Genomic DNA, 27,219 nt, shown 5'->3' on the forward strand with positions numbered 1-27,219 from the left:
TGAGTGAATATAACTCTATTAGGAGTTAAGATTTACTCCAATGGAGTGGAAATTCACTCTTATACCGGAATGTGCTCAGTGATCACTCCCATGGAGTGAAATTCACCTATGTTTTTATCAGTACAGTACAGTGCATATCATCATAGACGTACGTACGTACGTACTACGTACGTTCGTATATCAGACGCACTCGATACCCACGATAGGATACGGTCCTGGAGAAACTATTTCCACTCATCATTCAAGGCGATACAGTAGTGAGTATTGAACAGGCACAGCCGCATGTTTGCAGGAAATTCAGAATTCCCAATATTTTATATCTCTACCAGTAGTGAAAATCATGTTTCGACAGTTTCGTGGGCATAAAAAAGTTGTTTTGTGGAATATTCAATGACATATCAGGGGCAGATGCAGGATTTGTGACGGGGGGGGGGTCTGACTGGTCCAGCCGCGCCTGAACGTAAGACTATCTAAGCGGAGCGCCATCATCGGTTGGCGCGGAGCGTACAAGAAAATTTTTGGCTTTACAAACCCCCCAGATGGCCGGAAACGGCACTTCCCGAGTATTCTAAGCAGCATGTACCTAGCCTGAAAATATGGATCTCATGTCTGCAATTTCAGGCCCCCCGTAGCTACGCCACTGATCACGCATGGGGCACTTTCCCTCGAACGTGGTAAAAAAAAATCAAAAAAAAAAAAAAAAATCAGGATTTTCAAAAAGGGGGGGCCCGGGCCCCCCCCCTGGATCCGCCCCTGGTACAGTATAAAGTTTGCATTAGTTCCTACAGTACCATTGAACATTTCCTGAATCTGAGTACAAATCAACAAGACTGTGTAGGAATACAGGCAACTATGCTAGAATATGACTATGAGTACAGACAGACTCATTATGTCTGTGTTATTAAAGTATGAACTTTGACCTCTTTGGCAGCTCTTGTGTCATCAGTTCTCTCTCATGCTTGATGAGCCCTGGATGCATAATCAAGTCATATGCTTTAGATATTATCTCATACTTTGTAAGCTACCAATGAACACTAAAATATGATATTATTTCTTCTCTCGAAAGATATCATTCTTCAACAAACATCTTGGAAACTGCATCATTACATGTTTATCATGTCATTTGATGTTATAATCTCATATATCAATACAGTTTATGACTTAAGCAGAATTACTATAGCCAGATATTATTAATACAAATTAACGAACGCAATGAACAAAATTATGGATAATTCCCACTTGCTTCTTGGCATGTCATAGTTATGACTGTATATGAAAAAGCGAAATAAACTTGGAATCATTTTGAGATAACAGGCTCAGGCTTTATCAGAGCCTTGCTTTATATTTTAAAGAACAAACAGCCAAAGTCACTTGAGGAGTGGTTGACAGTGAAACCCATTTGTTATCACTTTCTGGCAGTGCTTCCTCAGATTCCGTCCCCGAGGAACCGTTGACATTCACAATAATGCAGATGTCTGACAGGGCTTTAGTATCGTAAGCTAAACACCCGGTGTCCTGTTACTCCTGACGGATCTCAACCTTTTAGTTTCTGTCGGTTAAAATGTTCCGTACAGCGTCAGTATAAATTGTAGCATCTATCACCGAAAGTGTTGTAGGCCTTAAAATGAAGAAACAGCTTTTCTCTGTGCTCTGAAACATCTGCTCTACATGCGACTGTTATTAAAGTAAAGTATGCAAACAACTGTTTTGTGTGTACGGCCATGTAGTGGTGCGTTTGAAAATACCCCTGTATATGTTCAAGATATATACAACAGACTGTTTTAAAGTAATTGATTTTGCGTTTGTCTAAATTCATGTGTAAAAGTAAGTTGGCCTGACGTTTCCATCCTAGCAGGATCTTCTTTAAAGGCTAAATGACAAGTGGATCTATACAACAGACTTTAGCCTTTGAAGAAGACCCTGCTAGGATCGAAACGTCAGGCCAACTTACTTTTACACATTCTCTTACACAGGCTCTCTAGTAGATAAGCAGTTTGCTAACAGTTTTATTTTATTTTGTCTAACTTCATGATAAAATATTTGTACTGTGACAGCAAAGTGACTTTAATCGAATGAACATGTAACATACAGCACTATACTTGCCGTGTGTATTAAAGGATGAGACTAGGAAGAAGTTTAATGTCACATTTTCATCGCCCAAGGAACAACAACAAAAATTGAGAAATTTGTAAGGTTTCTGTCGTTGTTTCAATTTTTCAAGATACTCAGCTTCAACATAATGCTGTGTCTCTGGAAAGCTCCTTTAAGGCTAGCTTGATGGTGAAGGCCAGAATGTTATTGCTAATCCTTTGGTTTATAAATTCTAATCACTCAACCAAAACAGTTTCTTTTAACTTCATTTGAATCATAGAGCTCTGTTTAATAGATGATATTCCTCGACCTACAGTATTTGTCATCCAGTGAACATTTGAGTCCATAATTTTGCATTTAGTCGCATCCTGTTGCATCTTGTGTTGCAACTGAGCAACTGACTGTAACACTCTGTATATTGGACTAAGTAGATCAGTCACTTACATTGATGTGCCTCAGATGTTTAAAGGGGTCATTTTTTGGGGTCCAAAATTGAAGTTGGTATAGAACTGCAACCTGGACTTTTTAATAGCAGTGTGTGCTAAACAGGCTATAAAATATTATGATTAATGTTGTGTCTGAAGTCATCCGTTAATATAAATAACAATTTTATAATTATGTTACAATAGAGATCAAACAGTCTGCTTGAAAGTAATCTATAAATTGAGACAAACATCTTAAACACATCAAGGATATTTCATATTTGTAATAAGACATGTGTTGATGGTATTGTTGCCAATCTTTTCATATTTTATTGGCTTAAAGTGATATGAAGTGGTCCAAACTGTTCGCAAATTTCAAGCAGCTGTTTCGAGTAAGAATTATATGCGTAATGGTCCGTGAGATAAAAACGTGTCAAACTAGCGGATCTTTATTGAAGACACTTTTCTCCTGTAAAGTCATTCATTTAAAACAATAACAGAAAAATATATCAAGCCACTTTGAGAAAATAGTCTTAAGGCGACTTCTTATCAGATTGGACACTTCCTTAATTTTATCAGATCAGTAAATCCTACTTCATCCTGTTCAATTATCATGTCTTAATATGTGATTTTTTCATTTAACACTTATAACCATAATAACATCAACTCTCCCTCCCTCCCTCTCTCTCTGACAAACAGTGGCCTGCGGGCTTATAAAGGCCAAGAAGAAGAAGAAATCCAGCTACGAGACTCGGAAGAATTACCAGTTTGACAAGAGCGATATCATCAGCTACGAGGAAGTGCAGGAGATGCCACCGTTTCTGAGGAAGACATTAATATTGATAGGAGCGCAGGGAGTCGGGCGACGAGTCATAGTCAATCATCTCATAAAGACAGACCCGGAGAGATTCGGCTCCGCCATAGCAAGTAAGATATTGTGATTTATTTGGCTGCACAGGAAAGAAAACCTGTTTCTGTCAATCAACGTTACGCCCCTTCGGATAAAAACCAGACAGCCGTTCTTCACTTCAGGGAGATCAGCTAACAGTTTGATTGGTTGACACTGGGAGGCTAATCGGTGACACTCACCCGGTGTCTCTGTTCATTTTAACGAGATGGAGGGATGGGGTCCGAGTGGGTTAATGAGGGCGGTGGTTGTAACCCACTAGGATTCGATTGACTGTGTGGAATGCGAAATCAAATGAATGTGAAATGATGAATCACTGAATTAATTGATGCATCCCGGCATTTATACCTCATTTGTAGGACGACTGCTGTGTCTACTGAGTGGCTAAGGTTATTAGCTATTAAGATCATCATTAGTAACAATTTGTCTGCGATAGAGACAGCTCAAGTGCACATGGAGTTAAGACAGAGTTGTGTGTTTCTCCCATAACATTAAGTATGTGATTGAATGCTTGTGCACATTTATTCAAGACAGTTGTGTGTTTCTCCCATAGCATTAAGTATGTGATTGAATGCTCAAGTGCACATGGAGTCAAGACAAAGTTGTATGTTTCTCCCATAGCATTAAGTATCTAATTGAATGCTTGTAAGTGCACATGGAGTTAAGACTGTTGTGTCTTTCTCCCATAGCATGAAATATGTGATTGAATGCTTAAGTGCACATGGAGTCAATACAGAGTTGTGTGTTTCTCCCATAGTATTAAGTATGTGATTGAATGCTTAAGTGCACATGGAGTCAAGACAGTTGTGTGTTTCTCCCATAGCATTAAGTATGTGATTGAATGCTTACAGTGGTGTTACGTCGAGGTTGACAATATCGTCTGGGCATTATGGTCGGTAATAGTCGGTTATCGTCTTTATAGTCGGATCGTCGAGCAACACTTTAATCGTCGGGAATCTCAAGCAGCACTATTATAGTCATGCAGCGCGAGTATCGCCGGCTTGAAATACACTATAACGTCAGATTATCGTCAGTTAATCTGCAGTATCGTCGGTAAGGTAGAAAGCTTAGAGGAAACGAACAATAGATCGTGGTTTTTGCCTCCAGGAGCAACAGCCACGAGGAAGAATGGCTACTAACAATAGATCAGACAGTAAACTAATTGCAAGATAATTCCTTGCAAGAGGACCGAGGCCATGACAAAACACTACTGTACTGTATATTATCAATGCCAACATACTGTACAAATCTGAATATAGGCCTAACGAAAATATTTCGATTTTGAATGCCTTAGTAAATCATCATTGATTTTACGGATATATAATACATTACACCATATGAACATCAGAAATACAATCATACTTCCCAGTATCAAGCACGCTGATACATTCCCTACCACTGAAATACACCCTATCCATTGGCCGGTCTGACCGGCACATAAACCTTTTAACCCTCGACTTGTTTGAAATATTTATTTTCTTTTCTAAAAGTATTCCACGATCACTAGACAGCCCCCTCCCCCCCTCGTATCGCAACAACCCATCACAACAACCCCTACCTACCCCTACTCCCCCCCCCCCCAGTTGCCTAAACTTTGCAATAGACTCGTATATTTACCTTGCAAGGTACAAATATCCAGCAGCAGATAAAATTATGATAAATCCAATACGGTCCAGAGTAACAATATGCGAAAATCTAACTCCCGTTCGTATTGCTAACTAAACGTTGGTGTTACGAGAAAGGCTAATAAATGTCCAGTTGAAATTAATTGTATCCAATGAATTTATCTTGGCGACCTGCCAACTTTTACTTCCACAGCAAATATAACATGAGTACCGCGTAAATGGGTCAAAGTTTGCGAATAACAGGTGGCTCTAAGAAGACCCTTCGTTTCTCAAGCTTTGTCACTGATCTAGATATTAACTGGGTCAGGCATAGGGTTGGGCGATATTTTCTTTTTACCGTCACGATAAATAGTTCAAAAATTATCGCGATATTGCGATAATTTTTCCTCTAACAGAATTAGCGTAAGTGTCGAGCTTTGAGTGGACGGAGAAAGAGAGATATATGGAGGGGACATTCAAAGAGAATATCTGAAAACCTTACGATATTTTTCACAAATATTGGTACTTAGATAAGCGCTTCCTCACAATCGAAGAGCCGCCCCGAAATTTGCTCCGCTTACGTAAAACTTATACATATATATATAACACGTGGAAAAACCGAGTTTTTACACACATAATTCCCAGTGACATTGGTCACAAAACATAAGTAGGTCATCGACATTCGAACTTGCCCAAGTTCATTGCACCATGGGAACAAAACAAGACATTGAACATGATGGTTCATTTTCCCGCCATCTAGACACCGAGTGTAAATTTTCGTGTAATATGCAAATTATGAATGGTACTGTTCAGCAAGGTTAAAACTTAACCTAGTTGCGACACATACAACTTTTGGGAAGTTGTTGCAGCTGTTGTAGAAGTAATTTTTGTATCAAATGTAAAGTACTGTATCAGGCGCGTATCCAGGGGGGGTGGGGCGTTGGGCGCGAAAGAAAGAGAAGAAAAAAGGGGAAAAGGGGGGGGGGAGAGAGAGGAGGAAGGAAAGAAAGGAAAGGGGGAAAAAGAAAGAGAAAAAGGAGAATAAAATCCAATAAAGCCCACGGGCACTGTACTGTGTCGATATCTAGCGATATCTAGGGATGAAAATCCCAAGATCTTCCCTAAACAAGGCAGATAGAGAATCGAAGCCTTCAGTGTGTAATGAACTTGAAACTGTGCGTCTTTCGAAATGAAAATAATGTGGGGCAAAGAAGTGAACTCCTATGGACTCGGACCGTACTGAGCCGATGGCCCTGGTGGAATTATTTTTCTTTTCACTCTGTTGGAAACAACGGTAATTATATATAAAAAATGACACAAGAAACGCTTAGTAATACTTTATTATTTCTTCAAAATGTTGCCAACTATCCAAGTAAACTTATTCTCCTTGAAACAGAACCTCTACAGCTGTAAAAAAAAAAGAGTCGGGGAAAAGAAACACTGAATACAGAACCCCAATTAACGAAAAAACAGTTAAGTTCTATGCCGGCAAACACTCTACCTGCGTCCTCTTGAATATCGCGTCATGAATTACTATTTAAGAAACGGCTGTTTCAAACATCTCAGTAATTCTTCGGCGACTTTGATCCCTATTCATTGAGCACAATAGCATTTCATGCGTATAAACTCGTATAGGGATTATACGAGGTGTCAACGCGGCATGTATCATTTAATTCCATTTGAAATTATCACAAAAAGAAGATTTTTTGTTGTAATGCATTAGTTCTCTTGTTTGTGTATAATAACACGAACTTCTTAACCGCCGAGGTGTTAAGGCTATTGGCATTTCACTGTGCTAAGATATACACGCATCTCACACGTTAGTCATATTATTGTCATTATTCAAACTTTTGATATGTCCTTCCTGTACGTTGATTCCCCCCCCCCCACGCTCCCCACAGTTTATTATTTACTCCTCGTTATTTAATCCTCTCTTTATCCTTCTACAGTTTATATTTTTTCCCTGGCTTATTTTCTTCTCTCCCTCTTTGTTTACTAATCCGTTTACTTCTTTATTTGTGTTCGCTCTGCCCTTTGTATACCTACACTACTGTAGTACAGTAGTTTGCCTCTTGTATTTCCTGTTACTCGTCTTTGCGTCCGAACGAAACTAGACCCCCCCACTCCTTTTTTTAACATAATGACCAGAAATAACAGGGTTTTTCTGTACTTTGACGGGGCGTAAAAAAAACTTAGTTTGTAAATGGCGATTTTTTTTTTTCAACTTTATTAGGAAGCTAGCACAGCCCCTGACATTATAACCCGAAATCAGTGCTCAGGGTAAGTTCTTATCCTGCCCCACCCCCCTGGGGTAATCTTCGGTACTAAAAATGAAAGCCTTAATTTAAATACAAAGGATGAAATACAAGCATGTTTGAGGGAGTATGTTCATCTCTTTCTGGAATATGTGGTGGTCCTTAAAAGAACCGTTTTGTTTGTTACAGACAGCTTAATACTGTGTTGCCTCTCCCCGACTTTCGATGACCGCTGGTATTGCCTTCTTCAAGTTGTTGATGTAGGTTCGGCACTTTTGTGGGGTCACCCGCTCCCTCCAGAACTAAGAATTCCTTCCACCAGTTCCTCCTTCTTGTGTGGCTTCCATTCTTTCCGTAGGAAAGTCTTCAACTCATGCCACACCTTCTCGATCGGATTTAGGTCAGGGCTGTCTGGGGGAGTCTTCCACCATGTAATATTGGTTTCCTCCATGAAACGTCTTGCGTACAGACTGGTGTGTTTTGGGTCGTTATCTTGCATCAGACGAAAACCTTCTGGGAAATTTTTGCGACCGAAAGGCAGAAGAGCTTCTCGTAAAATTTCCACGAAGAACTCCTGACGCATTATCCCATCGAAGATGAAGATGTCAGTAGCCCCCCGCTTCGAAATACCGGCCCACACGTGCAATTTGTATGGGTGCTTCGGTTTTCCTTTAAGTTTAGGTTTTGTGCCTTTACGGTGAAATACTATCCTGGCATGATGATCTAGCGCGATTGAACATTCGTCAGTAAACACAACGTCATTGTAAGTTTCATTCGTTAGGGCCAGTTCTCTGATGTGTATCAAACGCTTGATACGGCTTTGCCTTCTGATATTTTGGGCAAACTGAGTCTGCTTAAACACCCAACCAAGTTCAAGCTTCTTCTTCCTGATAGTGGATGTGGCGAAACTGGTGCCCGTGGCCTTGTGTAATTCTCGGCGAAGATCTGCTGAAGTCAACTCGTCGTTGGTCTCCATCAACCCATCAATAAGTTTAAGATGCTCTGTAGTCATACTTCGTTGCCGTCCACCCCGCTTCTTGTTTTGCAGGTTACCTCTCGTACGGAATCTCGCTATAATGTTCTTCACAGTGTTCCGAGATATCAAAACACCAGAATCTTTAAGTTCTCGCCAAATTTGTAAAGGTGGTTTTCTTCCGAGAATTGCCGCACGTACAATATTCAGTCATATATGCGTTGGTACTAACTTGCCTGGCATATTGTATTCGAAGGTATAGCTCAAGGAAAACTGAGTTACAGTATGAAATTACCCTTGCAGAATGAATGCATGTAGTGAGCGAACCTGGTTGCGCTATTATGGAACCACATGCTAATCCCCCTATTGATGTTTGATTGCATTATGTTAACAAGATAAAGCACTGCCTAAAATAGGCAGAAAGTTTATTGGCGGTGTCATTAAAGTAATTACTTTGTATAAAGCAAAGAACTTCGAGATCCCTGCTACCATTCGAATACAGTTTCTGTAGAAGAGAGCCAATACTGTGTAGTATTTCAACACCAACATGATTTCAGTAAAGACGTCAGTGCAAGCAGTGGATCCTGCATGTGGAATCTGGCTCATCGGAAAAGTTTTGGAGGAGAGAGCCGTCGCCTTCAAAATTCGCTGGGCAAACTACAGAGTTACAGATTGGGTTTCTAAAGAAAAAACGAGACTGCCTGTGCCAAAGCGGCAATGTCGGCTGGAGAGTGAAAATTGGAAAGAAACCCAACCGCAGTTCTATCAGAAAGGTGAAGAAGTTACAAGAAAGAAGGCGGACGGAACTTCTGGGGAGGTTGTAACGGTCGAGGAAAACGACCCTTTTAACTGCGTGGTAAGTACCAAGGATTTACAGTCGCACCTCCCCCCCCCATCGCCAATCGCCCTGAAGAACTGTAGGCCTCTTTACCATTTCGTTATGATAGTGTAAACTTGCTTTAAGTCTTCCTCTGGTTATTTTTTAATCTCAATACAGTATCTCGATAACGATATCACCTTTTATAAAATCTAACGTTAATATCTTGTTAGAAGAAAATTAATGGTTTTTGAACTTATACTTCTTTACTCGTCCAGTGAAAGTAGGGGGTACAGTAGGCGGTTTACAATATGTAACGCAACGTATAGTGGCGAAGCACCTCGTAATTTCTTATAGAAAGCCCGAGAAACATTGGCTTAGAATATGTTCCTGTAATTAAGCAAAATAGCAACTACTTTGTATATTCTGCTGCTTAGTTGTCTCGTTCTCAAATATAATTTATTTTTTGTCGCGCACGTTAGAATTGACCTGATCACCACGTACAGTATATATTGCATCTATTTTTTTTTTTTGAAACCTTGAGATACGGCCGATTTTTAACGCTTCATTTGAAAACTAAATCTTAAAGATTCAATTCAACAACAATTTCTTTCAATTTTTCACCGAAAGCCCGAGGAACATTGTAACTACAAATATTCTTCTTGATTGTCTCGTTCTCAAAATGCGTTTTTCTTTGTCGTTCACCGTATCGACATTATATATATCCTTCCAGATCTATGCCAAAAGCAGAAAGCTAAAATATGAGTGGCTCATGGAAATGAATCTGGTGGAATCAACGGATCAGAGGCAACAGTTAGTAATGATTGTAAACCAGGGAGAGGGCTCAACCAACCGCAGTAGTACTGTTATACATCGGGATGTCGCCAACCACCAAAGGGACCAAGAAAACGAAACCCCGCGAAGACACCCCTCACAACCTAAGAGAGCCACGTCAAGCAAGGCGCCGTCGACGACGAAGAAGACAAGGACGCTGGTGCCCAAAAAGGTACGGTGAGCTATCATTTTGGTAGTTACGAAGTAACTTACAGTAAATCCTTCAATCACACCTTTCCATTTAATTCCTTTTGATAACCTGCTCGGACACAGCAAAAAAATTGGAAAGAAGTATTTATATAAATGTGACACTGTGTGTATACAGCGTACTGTACATCTGTAAAAGAGAGGATTTGAAAAGTTGAAGTTGTTAACATAAAACGCATAATTGAAATTTCTGCGTAAAGAGTACAGGTTCCAGATAGCATTACCTCTTTCTCCTCATTAACGATCAACATGGCAAAAGAAGATAAATTGATACGATGCTATTCATAGATGTCCTCATTATACACAATTGGGTGGAACTTATTCGTTCCTATAAAAAGCTTTGTGGGTTTGAAAAAGCCGATCAGTTACAAAGTTTAAGGTGACTCAATTATAAACAAACACCAGTACATAACAAGGACCACAGAGACGGGTGGGGGCGGGGTAGCCTCCTCCATTTTTTTCTTGCTATGTAAATTTTGAAATGATCACCTTATTACCGTGGACCGTTTTTCCCTAGAAAAAACGAGATGTTTTCTCTGCAGTCCCTGTAAAATGATTCTTTACTAAGTACACCTACAGTAACTTTTAAAGCAGAAAAACAGACGGAACGTACTTGATTAAACGATGCATACCTAATACAGTAACCTTCATTTTGTTTATTCATTTGTTCTAACAGATTGCAACGAGGATAGCCATTGGGCCAGCAGCCCCAGGGGATGATGGAGGTCCGCCACAAGCAGAAGGGATGGCATATGGATGCGCGGATGCTGCCACAATGGCGATTCAGTCAGTGGTATCGTCATCCACAGCAGAGGGCAATCCCCCACCTTTGCCGGATGAGTGGTCGAGGGCTACTCCAGCCTTTGGTTGTTCAGCAGTGTGCGACGGACGATTTGCTGAATTAACCTTGAAGATTTTAGCGCAGTCTGAAGAGCTTGCAGAGTTGAGGAAGAGAGTGGATGAGATGGAGAGGAAGCAAGGGTCAATTCAGCAGGCACCAACATCTTCCCCAATGCCTGTACCTGCCACACCGCCACCAATTGAGCTTTCCAGTGCAGTCGGCAATGCTTTACTTACTCTGTCTTCCTCGCCCGCACCCGCACCCACACCACTGCAAGAGCAAGATAGCCCCATCCATGTTCTCTTGGCTAAATGTTGCCAGGATCGAAGGCAAATGGCGAAACTGTTGGTTGTGCAATATTTTACGGCGGAAGAGCGACTACATGGAAACACATCAGGGAAGCGTGGCAAGACCCAACTAGACCAACACCTCCTACAGAAAATAAGACAATCCATCTTCGACTTTGCACCGCTACCGACACATCAGGCAGAGGAAGCTGAGTGGGCACGGTTGAAGACAACCATCGATCTCTTCAACAGGCACTACAGGCAGCAACTGCGAGAGAAGGCTAATAAGACAGTACATAACCTTATCTAGTTGTAATGTAACCTTATCTAGTTGTAATGTAACAATTTTCTGTGAGTTTAAACTGAACTTGAGCACAAATAATATCTTTTTAGTTGTCTCCTACAGTACAGGTAGTTGTAAGTTACACAAAACAAGATCCATTTTATTCATTCTATATTTAAAGAATGTTGAACAATTTACTATAGATGCTTCTAAAACATTCCTCAACACGTAAAATAAATGAAAATAAATATAGAAGTTATGAGTGATATAAAGTTTACAAAATATGAAAGGTGTTGCCTCAGTAATGTGTTTATTTTTTCACTTAAGAATAACATGAGTGTGATTTTTTGTGTGCTATTTCGTATACGCTATTTCGTCAAACTTATACATTTTTTTCCTCACTCAGTCGGATCATATTGGACAAGCTCCGAAATTGTACTGATAGATAGAGCTTATTTTAAACGCATTTTACGATTCCTCATACTGCCGATAAAAGTCTGTATCTTCCTTACGTTTTTGAGTTATGAGTGATTTAAAGTTTAAAAAGTATAAAAGGTGTTGCCTCAGTTAGTAATGTTTTTTTTCCACTTAAGAATAACATGAGTGCGATTTTTTTGTGTGCTAATTTTTATACGATATTTCGTCAAACTTATTCCTTTTTTTCCTAACTCAGTCAGATTATATTGGACAGGCTCCGAAATTGTACTGATAGATAGATAGATAGATAGAGCTTATTTTGAACGCATTTTACGATTCCTCATACTGCCGATAAAAGTCTGTATCTTCCTTCGGTTTTCGAGTTATGAGTGATTTAAAGTTTACAAAGTATAAAAGGTGTTGCCTTAAAGAATGTTTTTCAATTTACGAATAGCATGAGTGTGATTTTATTTAGTAGATCATATTGGACAAGCTCCGAAATTGTACTGATATAAAGTACTTACAATGCATTTTAAAATTCAATTTTAAGTTAATCTAAAGTTGCGTAATGTGCTCTGATGTCAGTCTATTTGGTTCAAATTAAATTTTCAAAAATTAAATCTTCTCTCAATACTTTTCAGTGTCTGTAGTAAAATCAGTTCATATGAAAATAACGATGTACGCTTAGGTCTTTGTTTAAGCACGTCACCACCCCCCCACCCCTCCACTTTCCATCAAGCTTTCAAGTCGACCCTTGGATAACGCGCGTGGGAATTGCTGCGGGTGTGTTTGATGTTCTGACCATTTAACTATGTAACATTCAAAATGGCGCCGCGGCGTCTGCATTGCATTGTCAGGTCGTAACAACAAAATTAAATGGAAGTTTAAATCTATTAATTCACTGTTAACATTCTGGATAACATCGACTTAATTTGTGTTCGGTCTGCAGATGTTTTATTCTTCACCTTATGGTGCCTTTATATTGTAAGATATTGCCGGTAAAGAAACAAATCTTTCATCAATACTATATTATCGTTAGTGGATTGCAAACATTAAACACCGTTGCACTCGGAAAGGTACACAAGGTAATTATTTTGTTACAGGGAAAGTAGTAAAACATTAGGCTATATATATGTGAGGTGTTACATTGTTTTGCATCGAAGTTCGTGCATGTTGCGATAATACTGTAGACAACTTAGGCTAGGCCGCCTAGCAATGTACAGTAAGTTTAGAAGCACATTGTCTTTAGTTCATCAACAGGCTGTAGGCCTGGTATCGTCTGGGCTAACTGACGCTATTGACTATAATTTTAACAATAGCGATCGATTTAATCCTCTCATGAATGGTCGGTCCGCAACTTGGGCTAGGCCGCTTAGCAGTGTCAGTTCAGTGCAGTAGTTCTCTTTAATTTATCAACTGACTGTAGGCCTGGTATCGTCGGGATTGTTCGACGCTACCGACGGAAAATTTAACAATAGCGATCGATTAAACCTTTCATGAATGGTCGGTCTGCATCTTGAATTATCGTCAGGCTAAAACACCTGTACTTTAGCAGTATATCGTCCGGTAGAATTTTTAAAGTCGGATCGTCGAAATTGAAATTTATCGTACGGTATAGTCTGTATAGTCGTGTAGTGTCAACCTCGACGTAACACCACTGTAAGTGCACATGGAGTCAAGACAGTTGTATGTTTCTCCCATAGCATTAAGTATCTAATTGAATGCTTGTAAGTGCACATGGAGTTAAGACTGTTGTGTCTTTCTCCCATAGCATGAAATATGTGATTGAATGCTTAAGTGCACATGGAGTCAATACAGAGTTGTGTGTTTCTCCCATAGTATTAAGTATGTGATTGAATGCTTAAGTGCACATGGAGTTAAGACAAAGTTGAATGTTTCTCCCATAGCATTAAGTATGTGATTGAATGCCGTTGTGTGTTTCTCCCATAGTATTAAGTATGTGATTGAATGCTTAACTGCACATGGAGTCAAGACAGTTGTGTGTTTCTCCCATAACATTAAGTATGTGATTGAATGCTTGTGCACATTTATTCAAGACAGTTGTGTGTTTCTCCCATAGCATTAAGTATGTGATTGAATGCTTAAGTGCACATGGAGTCAAGACAGTTGTGTGTTTCTCCCATAGTATTAAGTATGTGATTGAATGCTTTAGTGCACATGAAGTCAAGACAGAGTTGTGTGTTTCTCCCATAGCATGAAATATGTGATTGAATGCTTAAGTGCACATTCTTTCTAGAGCTCTACAAACTACAGTAACTCTCAAATGTTGCTATGATTCCCTCGCCTGACAAAAGAAACAGTAATAATCGTTTATCGCATTCATATTGGAATATTTTGTGATGTTAGTTTGATATCCCTGTATAACAATGCAATCTGTTAGCAACAGCACTAGCAAAGAAGTTTGATTAATTGAAAATGAAAAAAAAAGTGAAAATTTGGGGAATTTTTCATAATATGATAAAGTCTGTGGGCAATGAAATTTGACTAATTGATGATTGTGATGTTGATTCTCTCCATAATGTTAATTGGGTTTTGATTATTTACAATCAACAATTTGTCAGCAGCCCTCTGTGGGTGGGGTTTGTTAAAGGCATTGAAGAATCGCCCCAAACCGCATGCGGCCATTTGAAAAAGTTAACTTTCTGTTGCTTGCAAGTGACGTTTTGTTTGTGTCGCTACAAAATGCAGACAGTACAGTCATAAAAGTGATACCTTGTTATCTTTAGATGGACCTGAGATGTCCATCGCTGTATTGTTTGTACACTGTGCTGTGGGTATTGACCGCAGCTGTATGTACTGACTGTACATTAGTGTCTAATTACCGATGGTAGCAAGCTGTGCGTGTGTATTTTCTGGGATCGATGGTGGTGTCTAAAACTTCTGTTACACCTCATTCGAAACTACAGTAGGTCAGATTACCGGCATTAGATGTTTCTTTTTGCGCGAGTCTTCACACCCTTTAAAATTTCCAAGAAAATGACAACCGAACATAAAAAACTGCTTTAAATGATTTGGTAAACAATAACAACAACAAAAACAACACAAAGATCAAGCCTCTATGATAATTCCATGTAAAAAGACAAAAGAAGAAATTAAATGAATCGATAAAGGAAAAATCACTCCTCTTTTCAAGGTACATCGCGACCCAAGAAAGACAGCGAAGTAGATGGAGTCAACTATAACTTTTCCAAGAGGAAAGATCTGGAGAATGACATCACACACAATCGTTTGTTGGAGTACGGTGAATTCATGGGTAACATCTATGGCACTTCATTCGATGCGGTCAAGAAGGTCTATAAAGAGAACAAGATCTGTGTGCTTGATGTCAACCCACAGGTAAGTGGATCGTCAGTACTGTACCTCTGGCCATTCTCCTTCTACCCCTCCCTCCCCTCCCCTCCCTTCCCCTACCCTAACCTACCACTTTCTTCCGGATACCTTATTTCTCCCTGTCCCCTTAATTTGTCCTTCATTACTCAAAAATACTTATTGGAAGGGATATTCCTGTGGCAACCAATGTAACAGCTTACGTTAATTTAAAAGAGAAAAGTAGTCCACAATGTCTCTTGAAAAAATCCATATTTCAATGTCTCTTATAAACTCAAGATATGGTTGTGGGAAAAAGATGCATTCACAAAGTAAAACCAGATTTGAGAATTTCGTATCTTAGTGAAACAAAATGCTATGAGAATTTTCACCAACAGAAAATGCAGAAAATTCCGAGCACTTTTATGATTAAAAGCCATCGGAATATTCCGTTAATGATGGAATTAGTCTGCTATGCTTAAAGGTTAAAAAGTTTAAAAATGCTAAAAGGTTAAAGTTGTCCAGAATGTGAGCAGTCAGTTAAAAGAAAATAGATTTTCTGAAAATCATATGGAAATGCTAAAACCTGAATGTTTTGGATAATCTTTTATGATAAAAGTCATCAAAGTGAATCATTAACAATTGAATGTGAATAAAAAGTGAATCTATTATATTGAATATTTTTTGGGACAGTGATGAAACTTACAGACATTTCTTTCTGATGAAGTATTTTCATGGTTCACTGTTTAGAGTTGTTGTAATTTTGGCAGTTTTTAGTCTCTCAAGTACTTCCAGGAAGTTGACATTCATCTACACCTGTATATTTCTCCACGGAAAGTATGCACATTGCGTTCCAAACGTAAGCCTGAAGGTCATTTACCTGCTGAGAGGAAGCACTCCTCATTACAGATGGCATTGCGTGAGAACAATGAAAGTAGGCATTATTGCAGCTTCCTATTTGAAGGAAGCACAGTTTAATATCATTATTATTACAAGATCATCACACAAACTTAAGGAAGCAGATCTACGCTATCAAATTGATATGATTTATGTTGAATTATGAGAGTGACCTAGCTGTATTTGAATGTGAGATCAGCTATTCTAAATTTCAGAGAAATAGATGGAAGTTTATAATTTCATTCAGATGAAATATTTTCATGTTTCACTGTTTTAGGGTTTTTTGTAATTTTGACAATCTTTTTGTCTCTCGAGTGCTTCAAGGAATTTGACATTCACATCTTACACCTAAAATTGCAGGGAAACACAGATGAAGGTTATAAATGGGAAACTTTAAAACATTTCCTTTTGATGAAGAATTCTCATTTTTTTTCACTGTTTAGGGTTTTTTGTAATTTTGACAATCTTTTAGTCTCTCGAGTGCTTCAAGGAATTTGACATTCACATCTTACACCTAAAATTGCAGGGAAACACAGATGAAGGTTATAAATGGGAAACTTTAAAACATTTCCTTTTGATGAAGAATTCTCATTTTTTTTCACTGTTTAGGGTTTTTTGTAATTTTGACAATCTTTTAGTCTCTCGAGTGCTTCAAGGAATTTGACATTCACATCGACACCTAAATATTACAGGGAAACACAGATGAAGGTTGTAAATGGGAAACATCAAAACATTTCATTTTGATAAAGATTTCTCATTTTTTTTCACTGTTTAGGGTTGTTGTAAATTTTGACAATCTTTTAGTCTCTCAAGTGCTTGAAGGAAGTTGACATTCATCTACACCTAAAATTGCAGAGAAAATATTTTAAAAAAATAGAAATGCTTTCTTTGCCTGCAAACATTGCTTTCAGTCATTTAATCAAACTACTACGGTACTTAATTTCTGACAGAGTAAATACGTTAGTTGCAAGATATCGGTTCACTTTGTGGTACCACTCATGTACATAACGGCCATCTCTCATGCTCTGATTAACAATTTCCCCTATCAACCTACTGTAAGTGCACACACACATCCTGATAAAGTTACAATCTCCAACACCTTTTTTATTTTTATGCTATATCTAATAATCCAGTGTTCTCCTCGGTTTCTTTTTTTTTCTCCAGACTCTGAAATTGCTGAGAAACAGTGAATACCTACCTTTCGTTGTCTTTGTAAAATCACCGAACCTAGATACGTTAAGAGCTATGCACCAACAAGCCTCTAGGGGATCAGGGGTTGTACCAGTAAGTAAAACTTAGAGTTTCTGTCATCTCAACATAGTTATTCATTAACTTTCACTTCTCATAAACATGGAGAACCTAGATACGTTAAGAGCTATGCACCAACAAGCTTCTAGGGGATCAGGGGTTGTACCAGTAAGTAAAACTTAGAGTTTCTGTCATCTAAACATAGTTATTCATTAACTTTCACATCCCATAAACATGGAGAACCTAGATACGTTAAGAGCTATGCACCAACAAGCCTCTAGGGGATCAGGAGTTGTACCAGTAAGTAAAACTTAGAATTTCTGTGATCTAATCATAGTTATTCATTAACTTTCACTTCTCATAAACATAGAGAACCTAGATAGTTAAGAGCTATGCACCAACAAGCTTCTAGGGGATCAGGGGTTGTACCAGTAAGTGAAACTTAGAATTTCTTTCATCTAAACATAGTTATTCATTAACTTTCACTTCTCATAAACATGGAGAACCTAGATACGTTAAGAGCTATGCACCAACAAGCCTCTAGGGGATCAGGAGTTGTACCAGTAAGTAAAACTTAGAATTTCTGTGATCTAATCATAGTTATTCATTAACTTTCACTTCTCATAAACATAGAGAACCTAGATAGTTAAGAGCTATGCACCAACAAGCTTCTAGAGGATCAGGGGTTGTACCAGTAAGTAAAACTTAGAATTTCTGTCATCTAAACATAGTTATTCATTAACTTTCACTTCTCATAAACATGGAGAACCTAGATACGTTAAGAGCTATGCACCAACAAGCTTCTAGGGGATCAGGGGTTGTACCAGTAAGTAAAACTTAGAGTTTCTGTCATCTAAACATAGTTATTCATTAACTTTCACTTCTCATAAACATGGAGAACCTAGATATGTTAAGAGCTATGCACCAAGCCTCTAGGGGATCAGGTGTCGTACCAGTAAGTAAAACTAAGTGTGGTTCTCATCATCTCAATATAGTCATTCATTAACTTTCACTTAACATAAACATGGAGAAAGAATATCACCGATAAACTTGATAGGTTACCCAAAATTCAGCTGGTTAAAATCAAGGAAAAGGGTTAAACCAAAACTTAAATGTACAGTTATCTATATTCATCAAACACATTCCACAAAGTGTGTTTGGCCTGTAATTGAATGAATTTAAACGAGTCTAAACAAATCTAAGGAAAACTCCCAAATTTGCCATATATGGTTCTTGATAAAAAAATAAAAACAGCAAAATGGACATCCAAAACGATGGTTTATTAATGCTTTTGGATATTTTCTATTAATATAAATTGTAAATTGCCAAGTTTTTACTACCAAATGTGTAATTGCCAAGTTATCATGTATTTGCTGAGTAAAACAGCTGTTTGCAAAGATAATTACTATATGTGCTTCTTTTAGTTTTTATTTTATTTTTTTTTTAGATTTTTCTAGTAATGTCAAGTACACCGGTAGTTACTAATTACATTATAGTGGCTGCCAAATCCTGTTTACTAATTATTATTCATGATACTTAACTAGTAGCCGAGTACACTAGTACTTACTTACTATATACACATGTCATTGACAAATACACTGTGAGTTTACCAAGTTATCACATAGTTTCTCAAGTATCCTGCCAAATCCTGTTTACTATGTATTGTCCATGATACTTAACTAGTAGCCGAGTACACTAGTACTTGCTTACTATATACACATGTCATTGACAAATACACTGTGAGTTTACCAAGTTATCACATAGTTTCTCAAGTAACCTGCCAAATCCTGTTTACTATGTGTTGTCCATGATACTTAACTAGTAGCCGAGTACACTAGTACTTGCTTACTATATACACATGTCATTGACAAATACACTGTGAGTTTACCAAGTTATCACATAGTTTCTCAAGTATCCTGCCAAATCCTGTTTACTATGTATTGTCCATGATACTTAGTAGTAGCCGGGTGCACTAGTACTAGCTTACTATATGCACATGTCATTGACAAATACACTGTGAGTTATCAAGTTATCACATAGTTTATAAAGTATACTGGTAGTTACTAATTAATGTGGCTGGTTAATCCTTTATACCTGCAGTTACCTTCTGTACAATATTCATTTGCGATGAGTTTTCCAGTAGACCAGAATAGTCGCCAAGTATTTCAGTAGTGGACCAAATCACTTTGATTTGCCAAGTTTACCAGCAGATGGAAAATATATCTATTTCCATAAAAAGAGGCGTTTCCTTCTTTATTAGGCCTTGAATATATCTGCATCATTTTGTAAGGTTAATTGGTGCTCTCGCTGTCTTAGCCTGTACCACAAAAGTTTCAACATAATTAAATTCAATGTCATTGCAACACAGCCTAAAATTATCTTTCCTTTTTTTCTCCCCCCCCTTTTTTTTTTCTACTTCAGGATTCAGAATTACAGAAAACGGTGGATGAGAGCGAGAGGATAGAGCAGCTTTACAGCCATCTGTTTGATTTTACGATCGTTAACGACAACCTGGATGACACCTGCGACGAATTACTCCTGGAACTGGAAAACTTGGAAACACAGAGGCAGTGGGTGCCTGTCACATGGGTGTACGATTGCCCTTGACCAATCAGAGACGGAAACAGCTGCTGAATATTCATTGAACCTGGTGCTATTAAACCTCAGGTGACTGTGTTTCTAGACAATACACAAAACAAGATTGGAAATTTGTCATAAGTAGGGGCAGGTAATTCTTTATTCCCAGCCGGAGATGTTAAAAACATTTTCTGACGAACCAAGAAATATTTTTCTACGCTCATCTTTCTGCTGTTCTCTCTCTTTCGTCGTCGTGTCTTTTTTCCGTCTTTTTCTTTCTATTTATTTTTGTATGCTTTAAAAGTGCGTTAGTTTCCGGTAGGTTTTATGACAGGCATTAAAAGTGACTTTCATTGACTTAATTAAGTTAACATTCATAATTTGACATCGATGAAACTTACTTTGTAGAGTATAGAAAGACTGTTGATGTGATTTTAAAGAATCTATAAGAATAAACCAATCAAAGAGCTAGTTTTTTTGAACATCTGGATAATTACTCTCCAGACTCTAGTTATGGAGGACAGACATCGTTATGAGGTGCTTTTGTTCAGTAACCCAATCATGTAATGGCAGCAGATTGCTGTTCTATACTTTCAACACTACCCACCAATTTCATTCAATTTACTGGTGCAATTTTAGGTACAAGCACTGACGAATTTTGTCCCGTCCAAAGAGGTGTAGTGAGGTCACTGTGAGGTCCTAACACATAAAAAAGAAGGGGAGAGGGTGGAAGGAAAATGTCCACTTCCCTTCCCCCAGGCCCTCGGTTTTTGTATGCAAATTATCTGGACCTGAGTACATCAGCTGTGAGGATGTTTGTTAAACGTGGCATTGATGTTTTTAATTATTTGTAACATTAATGCCGATTTCCAAATGGTTTTTATCATCTGATGTATTAAACACTGGTGCAAGTAGACCAACGTTAGCGTTTATGCTCGAGTGCAGTTTTGCTCGGCAAGAGATTGGGACACTGCGCCTAAAGCATTTGCATATTTTTGGGGGGCTTTGCTTTGCTTTCACACAACAGGCACTGCTGGTCTGCAGAGGAAATCTCTGTTGTTTGTTATTGTTGCAGCTTCGCTGCAGGGCATTTTGCAGCTGCTGCAGCCTGTTTTCTTTGGCCATATTGTCTTTTATACATTTCAGACCCAACCAGCTTCTTTTTTTTCCTTCGATTTGATGCTGGGCCTGCAGGAGTGTATACTATATTTGCAATACACGTAGCAAGCAGGGAATATATGAAGGATATTTTTGTATGTCCCTCAAGTACGTTGTTTATATAAGAGTGTCTTTCTACTGTCTCCAGCTTATTTTGATTTATTATCCATCCCTTGTACTCCTTATGACGTGAAGTGCTTGTTTAACCATCGCCATTCGTGAGGCTGTACATGTGTTTATTTATTTGGTTCCTTTGTCCCTTTTTTTTATTCATAAAATTTATTTCGGAAAACAATCCCCGGCAAAAATGGGATGGTAACTTTTTTCTAATCAAATGTCACCAGCTTGATGTTTGTCTTTATTGTTTGATCTTTATTATTTTGCTTGAAGAGGATGACTTTAAAGCACAAGATGTCATTTTGATTTGTCGTAAATCGTTAAAAATCCACTGATATCAGTCAATATTGTATCTCTATAACACTTTTTAGATTTTGAGAAATTACCCTTTAACAGGATAGTTTCATCATTGAAAGTGACTGGAGTATTAAGTCTAATACATGGACAATTAGGTCTGTTCCTCACATGCAACACAAAATTCCAAGGGGAAAACGTAGGACCCCTTTATGGCTGCAAATGACATGTTAACAATGTAGTACAGATTTGTCAAACACAGATGATGTTATATGTTAACCTACGGTTGCTCTATTGTTTATTTGATGTTAAATGAACTCGTGTTGGATGAGTTGACGGAATATATAAAACAGTGGATCAACATTTAAGGCCTGCAATGAGGAGCAGACGTCATCAACAATTTAGCCTTAAAGTAGCATTCCAGAGGTGTATAGCATACTGTAATGGTGAATATCTTGAAAATGGGATCAGCTTATAGGAATGTAAATAGCTCTCATCTTTATCATTTTCTTGGTCTATGACAAATGAAGACTATTGACATTCTACCTAAAGTACATCGTTAAATACCATGAACTCTCACCGACGGATGCGTACTTGAAACAACTTCATGACTATTACCTTGAATTTAGCTGTTCCCTTAACCTTCTATCTTGTTGTGGTCAGTAGAGTGACAACTAAAACCTACTGTCATGGGGCCAATCAGTGATGACCGAATGTATCTTTAAGGGTTTGACACCCCCCTCCCCTCCCCCCCCCTAGGAAAGGAAGGGACAGCTCCTGCAATCTTGAACTTTCTCCATCTCTAAGCCGACCCCTCCCTGCTTGACACCTTCACCAGCCTTTTTTTCCCAAAATTTTAACAAAATTAATTTGTGCCACATTAAAACTGAAACTGAGCTATAGTACCTCCCAACTTTTTAAGTCTATAAATGATAATGATATGTCATGTTTGGATCTATCTTCTTTAGAAGGAATGATCCCATTTGCTGGTCTTGCTGTTTCCTCAAACAGTTTTTTTTTTTTACCTTGTTTGAAATTTGTTTCCCTCGTTTTTTGCCGCTAAATATACCACTTTTTTATTGATTCAACAGATGAGCACTCCATGTGAGAAATGGAAGGAAAACTTTCATAATCGTCATGTTCTATATACCTTGCTCCATTCCCTGAGGCCTTAGCCCTCCCCCCATCCACCATACCCCCTTGCAACTCAGAAGGCAGACATTGTTTTATTACATAGGAAAAATCAAATATAGTAATAATAAAGTAGTAAACCCAAATGAGGAAAGTATGAACTGCAAGGGTCCCTGTCATAAAGGAAGCCCATGTTTTATTGGGATCGATCTTCCTTCAGAGCTAAAACAATGTATATGTATTTTGCTCTATCATTAAAACTGAACCACTGAACCTAAAAATAACTTTTTTGCCCCTTTACATTGTCTCTGTCTTGTTTACTTTATTTTCTTAAACTCCTACTTTTTTTGTATTATATTGGTTACTTTTTTGAGTACTGAAACAGAGAAATTTATGAGCAATTAAATAAACAGCTGTCTGTAAAAAAATTGAGATATAGCCAAGAATTACATTGTCACGTTGTATTTTAGTATTAACTTATTTTGTTTTCCTACATTTTTCATCGTGATAAATTGGCGGTAAATATTAGTACAACGGAAGATTAATCAAGAAGTATGTAAATGAAATTTATCAAAATTAGTCAGGAATTTATGACAACTTTCTTTAGCTGATATCTCTTTCAAGATTATAAAGTGCAGTTTTGTTTATTAATATTCTATCCATTCTTCTTTCTTTGCTTCTGTTTTTTTCTCTTTGGTATTTCATTTTTCAAGTTGACATGTCTGTTTCTTGTTTGCATAAAGCAAATGGAATCGGCGTTGGTACTAATTGCGTGTATTAATGGATTGCCCAGTTATTGCCAAGTTTGTTCACATAAGGTAGGCATCGTAACAATGATTGTGTCCATTAGGATGAAATCAAGTGTAAAGCAAACCCAAGGCATTTGTGCCAAAAGTTGCGATACAAATAAGTCTGAAGAACAATTTTCCAGATGGGAAAATGCACCCTTTTTGACCCGCCGCGAATTTCATGGGCTTTTGATGTGCAGAGTTCTGAATATGTCACATCCAGTATATCGCAAAAGGTCTTTAGCTTGTTGTCCTAATGGGAAGAAAGCACAGTTTTCGTTTCGTATAAATGCCGATATTATTTTTATACTGTATTATGTCAATTATCACACTGGCTACTGATTTAGACAACACGTTTTTCTGATGGACTCAGTAGCAGTAGATTAAAGCTGCTCTGTATGTTTTAATTCCCCCACATAAAAGTATCCTGTGCAGCAGTGGCGGAGCTAGGGGTATTGGTCAAGGGGGGCGAGAATGGTCTGTAGGGGCGCTTCCGACACTATCTAAGCTGACCGCCACCACGGGTTGGCGCGGAGCGTACCGAAATTTTGGAGTAAAGATACTCCCTATATCGCCGGAAATGACCCTTTCCGGGCCTTGCTAATTTGCAGATAAACGAAGAATAAATAGGTGTCATCGCCAAAAAAAATGTGACAAATGTCAATAGGTAGATGAGAGCGCAATAAAAAAGTCAACAATCGCGAATAAGTAAAAAGTGGTAAAACGCTGAAAAGGGCGCCAGCAGTCCATTTGAGTCCCCCCTGACTGTATGTATTTTAGAGCAGGTTTCACTAAACTGGTGGCAGTGAGCTACCCTTCTAAACCGAATCAGTGGATCACTGATATCCTGTAATATCAAAGTCACATTCTGTTCGTTCGCGGTGAAGATGTCTCATTTGCATATTAACATTGTCGTATATTTGCTAATTTCGTGATCATGATATTCCTGGATCGGTTTCATATATGTTGTATTAATTGATCCATAGTTATCAGAAATGATTTGCTGTCATTAAATATCATCGATCAGAGTTAAAAGTGTTAATAACAAAAAGCATTGAGAATCTGCAGTATTGATGGTCTGTGGTCTTGTTGAAAATAGCTATCAATATTTGTTTTACCTTGATGGTAGTATGATAGAGGGCTTTCACCATGTGCCATTTACAGGGGAGTTTATTTTAACTTATCCAAGGGCGGGGGGGGGGGTTGGGGGTAAGGGATTTTGACATCTTTTATTTGTAACCAGTTGTATGAAGGCTACTTACTTTTAAAGAAAATGGAGTTTAATGCTTTCCAGTGTCATATGCTAAGCAGGATGTATTGTTAATAAACATTTTCACGAGATTCCCAACCTATACATATTATCCCACTATATATAAATATATAAAGTATATATATCTATTTTTCATTTTCAGTTAGGAACCATGTACCTGTGTGTCTATTTGGTCTTTTGTCCAGGGTGGTTGTATACATTGTTGTTTTGTATGATTTTATTTGGTTTTGTTATTTTGACATTTTGGTAAATATTGTGTCATTTAACCTTGATGGAGAAGCAGAAGTTCTATTTTTCAATGTAAAGATTTATTTTTGGACTTATAAAAATGTTATGACATATATCACATAATAACGACCCTTTTGACTTCTAATATGTCATTAAGCGAACATATCGCTTCACCTGTTTGATAGGAATGAATGTTACACGTGCTGCTGTATGTGTCTGGAGGTGTATTGAAGTCAAACTTGACTGTCATCTTTCAGCCAATCCTCACGTGACAGTAATTCTCAGGAGAACCGGTTTTGTACACAGTTTCATATGTCGAGCAATGTCATCATGCATGATACAGCCCAATGAATGACGTATCTTGTGGACCGGGGAAACCCTAGGTTAACCCTAACCCTTACCCGAGAAATACTGCATCACGTGTAGTATCATACAATACCGTACTTCTTGAGGCAATGCAACTTGCTACATTATAACTTGTCTTGAGAGATAAAATCAACTTGAGAGGTCTTTGTGCATCTTGATTTATCCGATTGCAAATTCAGCTCAGTAGTTTATTTGAATTGTTTTTTTAATGAAACTATAATTGATGTAGCAACAGCTATAGCTATATCTTACAGGCCAAAAAGAAATTAAAAGGGGGAAAAAATATAAGATCTTGCAGACAGATGAGGGAACGAAGTTATGAAATATAGATGAAAAATTGATATTCCTGTTGATTATTCATGGTGCTAGCTATTCCTGTTGATTATTCATGAAAGCATGCATACTTTGTATCATGTCAGAAATACAGAGGTACTTTTTGGTTGCAAAAAACAAAAGATGAAGTTCTCGTTTCGAATCGGATGTTATGTTACTCAAATGTCTTGAGCAACGATATCAATTCCAGTATACTCCTGCAGTGTTCTCCCTTGAAATAAAATGAAAACGGTGTATTACAGAGCCATCTGATACCATAGAACTTCACATGTAACTTATATTACTGAAATTACAAAAATTAAAATTTACAATTGTTTACTATTTAATTTCAAATTGAGTTTTCTCACCTTTTGAGATGGATATGGGAAAGTGGGGGTGGGGCGGTGGGGCTAGGAGGATGTGGTTTGAGAAGGTGGGGTGAGGGTTTAAGGAGGACATATTTGGTCATGTCTTAAAGAAAGTTTAGAGGAAATATGTTTTGTCTAAGATATGAATGGATGACCTGTAATAGTTAAATTTTAAAAGATATTAATGTTAAGATAGACTGAGAATGTTGTGTTAGAATGTTTTTCACTTTTTTGCCACTCGTGTAAACAAGCACAAAGTAAATTATTTATTTTATGTACTTATAAATGCAGAGAGTATGGTTTGTACTTTGGGTTACACCTTTCGTACTTGCTGAAATAAGGAGGTCCACAAAGTGACATTTCTGTCAATAGGTTTTGCTGTATTAAATGTAGTCATTCCTTTCCAAATTTTAGGCATTTTGAGTTTGTTATTTGAAATTATTTTTGTATATTTTGTTAGTTTGGGGGATTTATTTTTTTTTCGTTTTCTTTGTGAAATTATTACAAAAGCCTTTATTCTGTACAGAGAGACTAAGTAACAGATTAAAGAACAAAGTTCTGCTATTAATAACATGTTCTTGTCTATGGTTTTGTTTCGTTTTTCACTTAAATGAAGTGCTTGATTTTGTCAATTCAAGCCAAGCACCAGTCACGCTCACTTCGTACTCTTAACCTTGGTGGCCCTATAGAAAGGGGGTAGCTTTAACTTCAAACTCGAGAAACGATAAAGTGTTACATTCTGCACTGTTAAATCAATGTGGCTCTCTGGAATCTTAATAGAGGATGCTGTCATATTGATCCTTTAACGTACGTGTGTGATGTCCACTCATCACAATCTCCGAATTATAGGTACCGCACACTGACCTCTACAGGTACCGCACCACAATTCTAGTATAGTGTTCATCCGCTCGATAGAGGTAAAAGTACCTAATGTAAAGCTTGTTTAAGCATGTTATCAGTTACTGTCATTGTTTGTTCTGCCTTTATATGAAAGAGAACAATTTAAAGTACAGATGGTGTGAAATAGGGAGGATCGAAGGTGATAAAAACCATTTTAGAAAATCTTTGGTTAAATGTTGATATTACTCCGTAACAGCTCCCTGCTCCGAGCGAGCAGATGGAAGGGTGGGGGTTCAGTATGCTAAACTTGCTCCTCTTCTAGCTCAAAATCTAAACGGTCATGATATGGAAGTTTGCAAG

At 37.9% G+C, this 27,219-nt stretch overlaps 2 protein-coding genes across 6 annotated transcripts in view; both read left to right on the forward strand.

Annotated features, from left to right (window-relative positions):
- LOC139964530 (protein PALS2-like) overlaps positions 1-25,777 on the forward strand; it is a 75,370-nt gene extending 49,593 nt beyond the window's left edge. For all 5 annotated transcript variants that reach the window (XM_071966158.1, XM_071966160.1, XM_071966159.1 and 2 more), the window contains 4 exons: positions 3,213-3,440; positions 15,093-15,295; positions 17,327-17,446; positions 19,832-25,777. In XM_071966158.1, the coding sequence (XP_071822259.1) occupies positions 3,213-3,440; positions 15,093-15,295; positions 17,327-17,446; positions 19,832-20,017 (737 nt within the window). In that variant the 3' untranslated portion in view covers positions 20,018-25,777. The remainder of the gene's footprint in view (positions 1-3,212; positions 3,441-15,092; positions 15,296-17,326; positions 17,447-19,831) is intronic.
- Positions 8,800-12,473, forward strand: LOC139964878 (uncharacterized). Its single transcript, XM_071966938.1, has 3 exons — positions 8,800-9,108; positions 9,803-10,075; positions 10,787-12,473. The coding sequence occupies exons 1-3, from the start codon at positions 8,800-8,802 to the stop codon at positions 11,546-11,548; spliced, it is 1,344 nt and encodes a 447-aa protein (XP_071823039.1). The 3' UTR covers positions 11,549-12,473.
- Positions 25,778-27,219: the final 1,442 nt, after the last annotated feature.

The sequence above is a fragment of the Apostichopus japonicus genome, chromosome 23, assembly GCF_037975245.1.
Source record: "Apostichopus japonicus isolate 1M-3 chromosome 23, ASM3797524v1, whole genome shotgun sequence".
NCBI classification, from domain to species: domain Eukaryota; kingdom Metazoa; phylum Echinodermata; class Holothuroidea; order Aspidochirotida; family Stichopodidae; genus Apostichopus; species Apostichopus japonicus.

Coding starts and splice junctions, on each gene's coding strand:
- LOC139964878 (XM_071966938.1), top strand. CDS start 8,800: ATGATTTCAGTAAAGACGTCAGTGCAAGCAGTGGATCCTGCATGTGGA. Junction 9,109..9,802: donor ACGACCCTTTTAACTGCGTG/GTAAGTACCAAG, acceptor ATATCCTTCCAG/ATCTATGCCAAAAGCAGAAA. Junction 10,076..10,786: donor GGACGCTGGTGCCCAAAAAG/GTACGGTGAGCT, acceptor TTGTTCTAACAG/ATTGCAACGAGGATAGCCAT.